A 14744-nucleotide genomic window follows, 5' to 3' on the forward strand; every position below is an offset into this window, starting at 1 on the left:
CATCACAAGCTTCTCTCGGTGCAGAGGAGAGGGCAACTTAGATGAATTCAATACATGTTATATGGTATCGTAGTGTCTTAATTCAATAATATAATGTTATGTAAAGTAATTTAGATAGATTCAGTACACGCTACCGTAATGTCTCGATTTAATAGTATGAAAAATTTTCTTTTTACGTTTTTAATGAGCTACATTTTACATCCAGGCATTGCTATTTGCAATTAAAAGAAATGACTTCTTATACCACATTTTCATACCATTTTAGGTGACATCTGATGTAGACAGCCACATCATTTGAAAAATTTGCAAAACTCAAGGAAATGAAAGAGAAAGATTCTTTGTATACCACAATCATCATTTAATTAATTAGTTTTTCTTAATTATTAGTTTATTAAATAATGAATTAAATTTAAAAATCTGATTAATTAAAATGATGTGGCTGTCCAAATCAAATGCCACCTAAGGTGGTATGAAATGTGGTACAAAAATATGGTATGAATATCATTTCTCATGTTCTAAAAATTGCTAAGTGGTAGTCGGGCGGTGAATATGAGTCTAGTGCTTAGGGGGCGGGGGCCTCTAGGCCCTTTTTTTGTTTTATTTAAACTTATTATATATCATATAAATAAGTGTTACTTATATTTAAAAAATACATAATTGTATTGAGAAACATAAATTACAAATTAGAATGATATATAAAGTATAAAGTAGAACATGTTAAAAACATTGGGAAAAAACATATAATGAATGTTTCATCAAAGTATCTAACAAATCTATTGAAAATATAAATGCAAAAAAATGAGCTAAGCAGACGCTTAGGCGAGTATATGCATCTTTTCTTATTTATTAAACACCTAAAGATTAATGTAACAATGGCTAGGCCTCCTAGCGCCTAGGCGGGCCTAGACAAGACCTTTTAGAACACTGCTTACAGCCAAGCACTATTATTTGGGCTAACCCCAATTTATCCCTTCTAAGTTTAGCGATTTCCAAATGAAAGATCTGTAAATCACAAACGATATGGCTTTCACCCATAAAACGTCCTTCCTTCCCAATGTCTTTTAAAAAGTGGTTACAAAGTTTTAATTTTCTCCCATTGCACCTTGAGATTATGAGATTGTATTGATTCATGCCATTTAGTTGTTTGGTCGTCTAGTACTATAATAATTGAAGACGTGATTGATGATTTTAGACTGACATAGAGGCCACATTTGCACCAAATGGATATAAATTAGAGTGATGCAGTTCACACACATCTTTTTTACCCCTTCACATATTCCGACCATCGGCAAACGGATTGAAAAAATCAAAGGGCAAAAATTAACAGTGGATGTGTGAGGTAAAAAGAGTGTTGTTAGAGCTAATTACGTCCCACATCATACAATTTCATCTCAATGTGCAAATGCGACTTCTACATCCGCCCAAGAACGAATTCCACATTTACCACGTCATCAATTAAACAATCACATAGTCAAGCGTGAGTTGTAAATGGATACTATTTCATAACCTTAGAATGCAATGTAGCATTGTTCCACCCAACAAAGCTAGAAAATGACAATTTGATCAAATTGTCAACAGAAACCTAAAACATTAAACATAACCACACTAAAACAAAATAATCTTAAAAATTGCTTGCATACGAAGTCATCAAAGACAAAGAAAGAATCAGAATATGCGATTACTTATTAATGGGGTCCCCTAGCTGGGTCACCCTTAAACGTTTCACACTAATAAATCGACATTAATTTCAGGTACAAAAAGAAAATAACAGAAAAATGGAAAATAAAAGAATATAAAAAAAGCATTCCCTGACCATAACCAATTGCCAGAGATGTTACAGATAAAAACTCTAGGGAAGAAGAAGAATATATATATATATATCAGTCTATCATTTTTCGTTTTTTTTTTTTTTTCTTTTCGCCTTTCGGGTATCGCCGCCTCACCGGAGATGCATGATACACTTCTGACTACATCCCGCAATCTGATTTTACATCTCACTCAAAGACCAAAACAAAAAAACCTAAAATCGGTAACTCAAACTCAAAGCATTAACACAAAATCCATCTTAACCCCTATCTCTCTACTTTTACTTCTGCAAACAAGCACTCCAGTTAGCTCTTCTTACTAACCAATTTTTACTGAGATGTATAAACGAGGGCGGTGTGCAAAATTCACAATTCACCTGCTTCACCAGATTATCTTCACCTACAATGTCGTGATATCAGCAACGAACGATGATCCTAGGCAGCAATTCCTGAAAAAAAGCCAGATGGAGAGGAGCTTTTAAGTATCATAATATCAGAGATTAATCAAACGAAGCAATACGTTCTCAGTTATATATATACATATATGCAAAATAGATTTCATTTTATACGAAATATCATCCACCAGAGAATACAATTTAGAATCAAGGCATACGATGTAGAATCAACCAACAACTTTAATTTAAGATCAAATTCATGCAAACCACTTCCTACTCAGACACTGATTACAAAGGTGTGAGTTGAGTAGCCATTAGCCAACTCATGGGTAAAAGTAAAGTAATGAGATGCCAACTGAGAGCTTATGCTAACAAGTTCCGATAAACAAGCAATATGCCACCATTATAATCTAAACTGCGATTGTTCAATGATGGCAGGAAAGTATAACAAATCTTGACTCAAATTTGAAGACACTACGTGGATTGCGAAATGAGATTCCAATTATTGACTAAATTCTCTATCCCTCTATGTATCTGTTAGTTGTTAAGTATCTTTGTTAGCTATCCTAATGCATCCATGAGACAGAAAACAGTACACAGAGATAAAACTCAAAGAATCGTTAAGTAATATACTTACGAATGAACTGCCTTCAAGATGAAATTATGAAAACCCAATTTCACTAGTTAAGTGTAAAGATATACTAGCTGAGAGAATTAAAGAATCAACGTGATATTTCAATCATCAAGGGAATGTGATAGAGAGATCTATGGTCTAGCAGAACTAAAAGAATTCATACACTTTACTTTTCTATGACCCCAGAACACGCGCGCCAACATATTAATGAGAAAGCTCACTCAAAAATCCAGATCGGCCAATAAACAAGAAGCAACACTAAAATCTGTCAAACAAAACATGAACAAACACAATCCAAGGAAATGAGAGCTCCATCCCCTCGGAAAAGTCATAGTGCCATTCCTTCAAGAACAGATGAGAAATTGATGAAAGCTGCCTAATCTTCTTATCAGAAACAAAAAAGTAGAAGTTTCATTAGAATCACATAAGCAGGAAGAGAAATCGATGAAATGCCCTACCAACACTATAACATGAAATAAAATATAGCTGATTGACTCCTCAATCCTGCAAAGTCAATACCCATCTGGGACAATTGTCCCCCTAATTACCATGAGGTTGACGGTCGTATCTAGTTAAGTGGCCAAGAAGCTCATTGTCCAGCTACAACTTCTACCAACACCAAACAAAAGCTAACTTAAATTATTACGCCAGTGCTCCAACATTCAAAGCCTTTTCCTTTTATCTCAAAGTCCCAATTTTTCTATTCCTTAACTAAACTCGCATAAATTGAATAAGCCTAGGACTCCAAAGCACTACACTCTGTCGTAACTGGCTCCAAAAGAGTCTTTATAGATGATATAATATAGGAAAGTCAAAGCTGCCATCTCTGTGGTAACAAACTTATCAGCCAGTATCAACTATCAAGGATATAAATGAAGAATTGCGTGGAAAATAAGCAAGGGGACTAATATGAAGCAAAGGACCATCTAGACACTTACTACTTAGTGTAAGAATCACAACCTAGCAATGTGGTATCATGTGAACAGCCACTAAAGGACAAAAGGCATTGCGCTCAATGTAACGAACAGGATAAAGGACTTCATAAGTTCAGCTTGATGAACTGGGATGAGTATAACAATCAGATAAGCAATATCAAGTTTCACTTGTACTAACTAGACCAGTCACAAAACTAGACCAGTCACAAAATTCAATAAGATTTTGCAGTGCAACCATTAGCTTAACAAGAGCTTTGCCTATTCATATTTTTTCAGCTAATAAGCCTAACATAGACCATAACGCAGAAAACCTACAAATTTAGGATCAAATCCTAAGTAGTCAATTTCAAATTAATTACAATTAAGTTCCCTATCTTACAAAAAAATAAAATAAAACTAAGAAACATATCAAAAAATAGATTAAAAAAAAAAAGAAGTTGCTTAACATATTAATTCAGTGGCGCTAACCTGTGTTTGACTGTCTCTTATTAACACTATAACCACCCACATAACCTGGAGAACTCTTAGCTGAAACATCAGAAGCTGTGCTGCCAAGCCCATAACCGAAAGGGACAGACCCATCTCGCTCGGAATTTGATGATCTCCAAGTAGGGTCTCCATAAATTGAATTACTGCTGTAAAAGTCAGCCAAGGACCCATCGAAACCACCATTTGATGCAGCAAATGAAGATGTAGGGGGCACACTTGCACCACTGTTTCTTCCATAACCTCCAGTTCCCAGACCGTAACTGTTATCCCCAACTCCATAACCAAGATTACTGCTATTATTAGAAACATTATTTCCTCCGCCTTGAGCTGACATTGCTGAAGATGGCCAATTAGCCCCAGTATTTCCAAATGTACTTCCTCCAATGGTCCCACTTCCTGATCCAATGTAAGCATTAGAATTTGTGGAGTTAAGACCATCAGGTCCACCACCCCCATTCCCCCACAGGTTCCGAGACACTGAGCTGAAAAACGAAGATGTGTTTCCTCCATTACCGCCATCATACCCAATGGGATTGCTAAACCTATTTGAATTATTGATATAATAAGGACTCAATCCACCCTGTCCATAGTTCATATTATTATTATTATTATTATTATAATTTGCATTTCCTCCAAAACCTGGGCTCAAGCCTGGCTCATAATTCATACCAATTCCATAACCAGAACCAAATGGAGGAAATCCACTACGACCACCAGCAACTGGACTGAATCTACCAAGTCCATAGCCTCCACCTGTATTTGGAATATACCCCTGAGTGTAGCCATTAAGCAAGCTATTGACCCTACTCAGACCATAGTTGTATCCACCAATAGGGCTACGACTGGAGCCAGGTGATAACTCTTTGGGAACTGCACGCTTGACTTCAACCATCTTCCCGTTCAGTTCATGAAATGTCTTAAGCAAAACCTTGTCCACTGCCTCTTCTGAATCATAAGTGATGAATCCAAAGCCTCTTGGTCTCTGGGTGCTGTGATCATACATCACTACAACATCTGTGATTGTCCCAAACTGCTCAAAATACTTCTTGAAGTCACTCTCTGTGACAGTGGACGCTAAACCTCCAACGAATATCTTTCTTGTGCGGCCAGGACCTGGAGAACCATGGATGCTGCCACTACTTCTACCCAATATGTTTTGGTCATCCCTAGGAACAGCCTTTTTAGCCTCAACCTGATAATAGAGAACACAAAGCTAAAAATGAAGATCAAATGATACAAGCACTACAAATTAATTGATCAGCTTAGAATAATACAGCAATGCGTTAATAAAACTGATAGAAGGAAAGATAAAAGAATGAGAAGCATGATTTACTCTTGCTGAATTTGAAATTTAGTTGTACACAGAACCACAGTAAAAACGAATTCCTGCAATTACAATTTCAGACCCATAACTCCTATAAGAAAATGAATTTTCCTTTACATTTTGAGTGATTCAAAACAAAAGGCATAATGATACATGACGATACACTGTGAACATAAGAATGTAACTGACAGTCACTTGTTTCAAACAAACGGAAGTAGTTTGCTTACCATCCTTCCATCAATGTTGTGCTTCTCCATTATGACGCTGTCCGCAACTGCTGGGTCAGAAAAAACTACAAAACCGAAACCACGAGCACGGCCTGTGGTCCGATCTTTCATGATCACTGCTTCTACCACCTCCCCAAAACTACTGAAATACTCTTTCAGACGCTCTTCGTTTGTATCCCAAGATATGCCGCCAATAAATAACTTACCACTATCGGATTGCATTTTTTCCTACAAGCCAAAAGTATTACATCAATTGAAGCTTTGAGAAAATCCACAAACGCAAATCACACTTAATCCACCTCAAAAGAAAACGAACTTTATCGCAATCTCAGACACAATTGGAAATGAAGGAGCATTTAACAGATGATCCAATAGAATTCTATATCAGAAACAGAAGCTGAAGGTATTCCAGCACAATGAGATGCAAACAATTATCCAATCCAATCTCAAAGCAACACCAGCAGCTCAAATAAAAATCTCTCCTTTATCCACAATAAACACCCACTTAATCAAAATCAAATGCGGATTAATATAAACAACAATCCAAAGTAGAAAGACCGGTACCTTGCTATGAAATATTTCAAACGAGCAGATTGTAATCCGATTCGAAAACAAGTAATCCCGGATTCAATTCAGAAACAGCCGATCCTGCACCGATCAAATACTGAACCGCAATTTAGCACATCTAGAAGAAAACCCAAAAGAAAATATCAATCAGAAAAATTCAGCTGGATCCAAATCCACATACCCAATTCAGAAAAAGATCAAAAATAAAAAACCCAAATCAGATTTTCATCATACCCACCGATTAAACAAAAACCCAGATGCCAAACCTTGAAGAAAACTAAGATCTGAGAGGAGGCACTCTAGGAATAAGAACAGAGGGCATGTTCAACCTCCTCTCTATATATGCCCCCTCCAACCTTTGTATTTGTTCTTTCAATGGTGGTGTTTGATTACCAAATACAAATACAAATCCAGTTACCAAACAGATGGGTGAGAGATTAAAAAAATGTATATTTCTAGAGAGAGAAACAGAGGCTGTAGAGAGAGAAAGATAAGGTGTTTGGAGGGTCTGGTGAGGAATATATAGTCTGTAAAATTGGGAAGATGAAGATTTTCACCTTCTTTTTCTATTTTTTAACTTCTTCTTTTTTTTCTGAATTTCTGACTGCAAAATTTGAAATTTTGAGAAATGGGTAGTGAGAAATTTGCCCAAAAAAACAAAATTTAATGAGAAGTAAAATCGTGGAGATTTTGTAAATGTCTGATCTAACAATGGGAAGAAGATCAGTCTGTGGCTTGTCCCTCCCGTTCATTCCTTATATACTTACTGGGGAAACGCCTCCATTGTATGGTTTTACACATTACCTATGTTGCGCCATACCACGTCGAAGTGGGCCCAATGCTATACTAGCCGTTGATTTTGATGACTTTTGCTTGATCTCCTTTGCTCTTCATTTTGTTTTGTAATTTGTGCACTCTACTACCCTCTTCTTTTGGTAAATTTAAGGCTTTTTTTTTAATTATTATTATTATTTTTTATATATAAAGTTTGTAGATTTGCATGTATCATGTGTCCCATGAGAGAAAAAAATTGAGTGTATTTATTATTATCACTTATCTTACTTTTTTTTATCATCATAAAAGAAAAAATAACAACGTATAGTAGACATCTTATCTTTTAGAAATATCGTTGAGTTCTAACGTTCTAACTCGAATGACCTTTTGTTTTCTTGGATCTACTTCATTTGGTGTTATATGAGGTCATGGCGGTGGTTGAGTGATGCAACATGAGCATCTCCAAAAGATATGTGAAAATGTTCAAATCATCAATAACAGAACAGTAAAAAAAGACGGGGACAATATTTTCCAATCGAAAAGTCAAATCTTATGTAATATGACATAATTGGCAGCCATCACTCTTGTTGCCAATTGGCAGCAACTTCAAATCTTTTCTAATTAAGTATTAAATGCATTTTATTTATTTTTTTATTTTAAAATATTTATTATAATAATATCATGTAGTAAAATAATAATTTAATTTGACATATCAGGTGAAAAGCAAAGTGTCACATACATTGTCAAAGTTAAAATTTATTCTTAAAATTTGACATCTCTTTTAGAGATGCTTTAAGGCCTATGGGCATCATTTTTCTTATTTCGATACAATTTGAGAGTTCGTTCCCACATAATATTCGCCTAATTTGAGATTTATCAATTCCATTGATTTTTCTAAGACCTAAGCTTTCAACAAAGTGTTTGAAGTCTATTTATTACTTTGCAATTAGTCATGCTTTATTGTTGTATTTTTTGGATCTAGTTTGCAAATTCTTTCGGGGTTGAATTTTTCATGCACGAATATCTGCCCTTTATTCAATGAATGGCATCTTGTATCTTTTCAAAAGGAAATGTGGTAAGTCACTCGTCTAAACACTATTCACTAAGGGTGGATGAAGAAATTGGGCTAAGGGTTTGATTTCATCCAATATATAGTAAAAAGATAAAGAATTTATCAATACTACACTGTTGCTAGAAAAATACTTGTGTTTATTTTCACCATATGACAGTTGAGATGTTGATTTTACTAAATACATGTATCATGTGTGTATTGTGCTGAATTCAAAAAATATATTAGAAAGGTGGTGCAAGCAAATGAGGGGTGGTAAATACAAATCCTTCTACTTCATATATAACCTTTTATAATTTTTTTATCACACATGTAATGACAGATTAATTTTTCTCTTATGCAATCGTGGTACCACATGAGGCATTAGCGTACTTTTAACCATCGGGTCAAATGGTATGGCAAAACAGAGCTTATGGTCATAAGAATGCATACTTGAGAGTTTGAACTTTGATTGAAAATTCCAAACCTATGTTGGGAAAATAATAGTATTTTAAGTTTTTTTTATTGTTCGAAACTTGTCTGTTAAGAGTAAGATTTAGTTTACTATGTATAGGAGTACTTATATTTATTTATAATAACAAGTCAGTCAAGATGTAACTTAGTTTGTAGCCATGTCAACAACTTTGCTTATTTGTTTACGAGTAATAAAATAATGGTCAAGTTTATATTACGAGTACTTAGATGTTCAAAGTCACTTTCCGCTAAATTTTCTAACTTTTTATATAAGATTTCTATAAGGGAAACTAGGAAAACCCAAATATTATTTGAAACAAGTTGACGCAGAAGAAACAAACCACCCATGTATTTCTTACACCAATATATTTGAAGAGAGAAATTTTCTACCAAAGCAATCTAATATAAATGTATTTAACTAATGAGTTTTGAAAAGAAAAATGGTCTGCTAACATAAATACAAGTCAAACATTTTGCCAAAAAAAATTACAAAGTCAAAAATTAATATAAGATTTGGCTACAATACAATCACTACCTAAACAGTCAGATGATAAATGTATTAAATATATATATCCCCATAAATTATATATGACCAATTGATGATGATTGTTTTAAGTATATAATTTTTAATACAAAGATATACGCACACTAAGAATGAAGAAATAAATTGATATCAAATTCATTATTCACAAAATTCGAATTTAAAACTTCAAACTTATAAGTGAAGAAGATAGCAGTACTAAGTGACAAATGTTTAAATATATGGTTGAACATATGAATCAAAACATAACAATAATAGTTCGCAACTTTATAAACCTAGTCGTTCATATGAGCACATATTTAGCAGCAGCCATATATCCATGTTATTGTTGTTGCGAGTTGAGCCTTTTTTTAACATGGTTTTGCAGGCATCAACTACATGACATGGCAGCAATGCCGAGTCCTCCTAGTTAATCCTTTTTTTATTATAATTTGACTTTTAATTAAGCAAAAGCTCTCTCTTACGTATTAAGTTAAAACAAAAATAATATTTTGGAATGCGAATAATAATTCTGTAAAATAAATAAGCTCTCTTAACAAATACATACCTAGTATTGAGCATGGCTGCTAAGTAAGCTGTGGATATGCCGGCTTGCAGTAGACCAGACCTACCATAAACCCTGCGAACTTACTTGTCCATGCATGCATGCGCATGTATAAAGTATTGGCTCATGGAAAGTCATTGAATTTGGTAAACTTCTGGATGATACATTGGAATATATGGTTAGCAATTAGCATATCTAATTTCTTCCTGCTCCCCACGAAAGGGACTTTGGTCTTTCCGTTCTCTCCACATATAGCTAGCTAGCTCGTAGCTGGCGTACGTTGAACCTCAACCCTCCAGTCATGCATTTTTCACATGTAAATTTGTTCACTTTTCTCACATTTTTCAGTACTTGACCCTGTTTCTCGATGGTACTAGAAAAAGAGGACATAAATCTTACCTCTCATAAAACAAGAAAAAACAAAATAAAGGAAAGAAACGGGGGAGGACATAAATCGTACCATTCTTGAAAAAGATAAAACAAGAAAAAAGGAGGGACATATGACTAAGCCCCTTCCAAAATAAAATATGAAAGGTAAGAACCTGCAAGACAAGCTACAAATCAAAAAAAAAAAAAAAAATCCAAAGGATTAGGTGAAAAAGAAAATTACACATCAAGAAGGGGAGATAAACATGTAGGTCAATATGCCTAAGAATTCTAAATGCAAAAAAGGATGAATCTCTATAGGAGAAGCAACATGCCAAACAAGTGAAGACGAGAAAATCCCTAAATTGGCTAATTTGTCAGCAAGTGCATTCCCTTCTCAAAATATATGAGAACAATGAAAAATCATGTGTTACAATCGACAAATACAATTTTTTCAACGAGTTGAAGCGACCAAGGAGGAGAAAAATAACGAAAAGCAAAGCAAGATATCACATTTGGAGAGTCACTTTCAAGCCATAAATTTTGCAAATCTCACACATGGGCCAACTCCGCAACAATGATGACAACATGAAATTCCACATAGAAAGAAGTATGATGTCCTAAGCTCTGGGTTGAAATTTCGCATAGAAAGAAGTACCAAGCTTTAAGAGAAACCACCAAAAAAATAACCCGCATAATCTCGGAAAATCCCACCAGAAGCGGCGAGACCCAATTACCTTTAGCAAAGTTATCCATATTCAATTTGACCTAAGGAAATGGAGGATGCCAAAGAGCATGAATTATAAAAGGAGATTACAAGACTCAACCAAGATTTCAACAGAAACTAAAAGTTGCTTACCCAAAATACCACATACATGGCCAGGAGTGAAAACTCCAACATGCTTAATCCAAGTCAAAGAAGAACGACAAAGGCGTGAAAAGGAAAGAGGTTCAAACTTCAGTTTATTATGCATCTTCCAAATGCAAGTCATAAATCTGAGGAGTCTGGAAGCTGAAGAATAGTGCCAAATTTAGTAGCAAGACAAAACCAAGCACATTGTGCAAACAACTTAAAAAATAAGTGCTCAATAGATTTAGAATTATTGCAACATAATTGGCAGATTTGGAACCATAAGAATGCCCATTCGCTGAAGTTGATCCTCCATTGGAAGCTTATTGAAAAGAAACCTCCACACTAAAATAGAGTAGCAAGGTGGAATGAAAGGAGTTCAAGTAATAGAAACCCAACTTTTAACGTGAAACCGATGACGAACAATTTCATAGTCATCAGAAAACGAGTATTTTTTTTCTTCAGAACTTGACCATACTACCCTTGTCTCTTCCAAATTTATACATTATACAGGCTTATATATCCACGCGACTCCTTTTGTTTTTAGGCGTCTGGTCATCTCATATCAGGGGATACTACTTCATTTTCAGTAAGGATGAAATTTTTTCTTCTCCACTAACATGACATCGAGTTTACCGTACAAACGTTGTAACTAGAACCGTTTTTATGATCTTCTTAATGGAAAATCTTTCTTCTCCACAAACACGACATCGTTCACTATTATTAGTTTGTGCATGTGCTGATCATGGAAAGAGTAGGCATCATGCAAATCACATGAAACATATAATATTATTATTTACCATATAGTTTTTGTAGTTCAAAGGAGGAATCGATGCCTTCCTATTGTTACCTTCTTTCTAATCACCCAATCATATTCTTGCTTGTTTACATATTAACAATGTATGTATGAAACCCAATGACTAAACAAAAAAGCTAACCCTAAACACAATAAACAATACTTTAAATAAACCTAGTTATTGACATGCGTAATTATAATGGTTAGAACGAATGTGTTAGTATTTTCTTTGTGCACCTGAATTTGAAAGTCTCTTCTTATAATTTAAATTAATTTAATATTAAACATCACTAAATTAGTATAGTTATACTAAAATGTCACATGCTATTTATGCATTGAAAGTTAAATTATAGCTAAAAGAACTGAGACATGTAAAATGAAGAGGTTAATTGAAAAAGAAAAGTATGAATAAACATGAAAACCGATCAAAAAGTTAGATTTATGAAATCACTATACTACCAATAAGATCAAAGCTGTCATTCAGAATAAGTAGGAAGCAAGAAAGCGTTCCCTAATTTTCAAATGATATAAAATGCGGCAGGCATGCAAGGTTATGTGTTGGAACACAATGACTTTACATTCACCAAATCACCATACTAGTAATTTAAATACTACAAAGCAGCAGGTGCGCAAAGCTTTCCTTCATCAACCTATCAAAACTTCTTGTGGCAAAAGCACTCCCATAGGCTGAGTCTAGGTGGACTTGTAATTAAGCATGATATTAAGATGATTGATGATAATGGAATCCAAGCCAAGTGGATAAATGTGGTTGAAATTTGTTTACAAACAACTACCCGGGATGTGAGGTCGTATTAAGCACGCCCTATATTACTCGAGTTAGTAAGGCACCCCACTCTCTAAAGGTAGATAGCAAACCAAAAAGCACTCCCGCAACCTTTAAAATAAAATACACTGCTTATACAATCTATGAGTTATATTTTTTTTTTATTCACTTGTAACAAAATTTAATCAGGGACCACTTTTATTTATTTCTTCAAAAATTCAAAAAATTATTTTTAAATAGTGACAAATGATAGCGTTAGTGGATTAAAGGATAATGTTAGGAAAACCAAATTATGTGTTCCTAATAGAAAATAAGCATTTTCATCAATACTTAAGCAATAATCTAATCACCAACATCCACATCATTTGATTTAGGAATTTAGCCTCCCTAGTATTACCTTAATTTAAATAGTTAATTGTTAAGGAAGAGGGAAATTGATGGAGATCGAACATGTACCATAATACATATCCATGATTACTTTTTGACATTGCAGCAAAAGATTCATATTCACAAATCTTGCTTGGGTAAGTGGCAAATAAAAGTTATCTCCAATTAATTAAAAATCACGTCTCAATAAACTTTTTCTTGTTGTTAACTTAATTCATTAAGAAACTCACTTGCCAAGAATTTAAAACACTACAAGTTGACTCAGCAAAGCAACCTTAATAAGTATTAAACTATAATTTGACTCGAAAAAATTGTCAAATTCCGAATGAGATGGTAGACTTTTTTTTTTTTTTTTTTTTGCCAAAATTTGTATTTAAATTAAGTTGTTTAAAAGTTTATGAAATGTCATGTCTAAATCGACCTTTTAAGCCGTCTCACATTGTGGAATTATATCTCGCTTGCTACATAAACATTGTATTTTAGTGATTGTAAGAACAATTTCACCTGTTGGAGGTGCGATTGAGTAAAATGAACAATTAGAAATGCTTATATGTTCTCTTGGCAAATAATCAAAGGTCGGATAAGAGTAAAGTTATCAAACTATTATTTTGGTAGTGTTAACATTTCCTTAAGTTATGTAAAAGTTCATAAATATTGAATATATGATATAGCATAAACTTTTCCTAACTGAATTTGAAGAATACCAATACCAAAACACACAAGGAGACAAAGAGTTAAAAAAATGAATATGACAACGGTAATCTTTTTTAGTACAAGATGAAATAAAACTTGAAATATGAAAAACTATTCCCCACTTGAGAAATGTTAAGAAGATTCTCTTAAAGTGAGACACTCCAATCTTTACATACTCTTCACCACTTCATGTTTTTTTGACACAATGATTTATAATGTTGGCATGAAAATTATGCCAAAACATGAGCAGATAGAACGTCCATATAGCGTCACACTTTTGAGAAAGTCCGCTTAGCATTTCTCTCCTCACTTTAGTTGGAGAAATGAGAGGAAAATAGAGGGAGTTTTTAATTTTCAAACTTTTAAAATAGGTCGTTTTGAGTGGTGAAAAGGGTATAATAGGGATTTTATTAAAAAACTTAAGAAGCGTGCTAAACAAAATGTGATTAATTTGATTTATACATTTGACCCCAAAAAAAAAAAAAAATCAATTTCTTCCCCCTTTTTAACTTGAAACCAATACGAACAAGTTTATAGTCATCAGAAAACGAGTATTTGTTTTCAGTACTTGACCATACTACCCTTGTCTCTTCCAAATTTATACATTATACAGACTTATATATCCACACGACTCCTTTTGTTTTTAGGTGTTGTTGGAAAATTTAATAATATTATATTTATATTAAATTTATTAATTGAATGGAAACTAGAAGTGAAGTCTTTTGGTAGAAAGATATGTCTAAATGAAGTGTTGCAACTTTTGACTCTTCATGTCACATGCCTTCCAAAGAGGTATCTCACATTCTATAAATAGGGAAGCCCCTTATAATCACTGATATAACAATTAGAATTTTTCATTCTTTACATAATCATACATAGAGAGTGTGACATCCTGTCCCGAAAATATTGAAAACGTGCGTGTGAAATGACTACTTTGCCCCTAGTTCATTTCGTTTACGTTTAGTGGTTGTTTTGTGTGGTGTTGGCATGTGTTGGGCCACACACACACACACTCTCACTCTCACTGTCTCTCTGTCCTTTTCCCTGTCTCTCCCCCGAGTCCCCTCTCCTCTCATTTTCCATTGAAAACGTACGACACACACCCAAAACC

At 34.1% G+C, this 14744-nt stretch overlaps 1 protein-coding gene across 4 annotated transcripts; it reads right to left on the bottom strand.

Annotated features, from left to right (window-relative positions):
- Window positions 1–1662: 1662 nt before the first annotated feature.
- Window positions 1663–7109, bottom strand: LOC103955050 (heterogeneous nuclear ribonucleoprotein 1). 4 transcript variants are annotated; one of them, XM_048578211.1, is made up of 6 exons: window positions 6615–7109; window positions 6374–6457; window positions 5810–6037; window positions 4238–5450; window positions 2998–3099; window positions 1663–2254 (listed from the first exon to the last, which is right to left on the bottom strand). In XM_048578211.1, the coding sequence occupies exons 3-5, from the start codon at window positions 6029–6031 to the stop codon at window positions 3056–3058; spliced, it is 1479 nt and encodes a 492-aa protein (XP_048434168.1). In that variant the 5' UTR covers window positions 6032–6037; window positions 6374–6457; window positions 6615–7109; the 3' UTR covers window positions 1663–2254; window positions 2998–3055. The 4 variants fall into 4 exon arrangements, with proteins under 4 accessions (XP_048434168.1, XP_048434167.1, XP_048434169.1 ...); XM_048578210.1 differs by having other exon boundaries at window positions 6374–6494; XM_048578212.1 differs by lacking the exon at window positions 6615–7109 and adding an exon at window positions 6558–6576.
- Between the last annotated feature and the right edge of the window lie 7635 nt (window positions 7110–14744).

The sequence above is a fragment of a genome, unplaced genomic scaffold (assembly GCF_019419815.1).
Source record: "Pyrus x bretschneideri cultivar Hongxiangsu unplaced genomic scaffold, Pyrus_bretschneideri_v1 Contig12, whole genome shotgun sequence".
NCBI classification, from domain to species: Eukaryota; Viridiplantae; Streptophyta; class Magnoliopsida; order Rosales; family Rosaceae; genus Pyrus; species Pyrus x bretschneideri.

Coding starts and splice junctions, on each gene's coding strand:
- LOC103955050 (XM_048578211.1), bottom strand. CDS start 6,031: ATGCAATCCGATAGTGGTAAGTTATTTATTGGCGGCATATCTTGGGAT. Junction 5,451..5,809: donor ACAACATTGATGGAAGGATG/GTAAGCAAACTA, acceptor CTCTATTATCAG/GTTGAGGCTAAAAAGGCTGT. Junction 3,100..4,237: donor TAAGAGACAGTCAAACACAG/GTTAGCGCCACT, acceptor TTTGTTTGACAG/ATTTTAGTGTTGCTTCTTGT.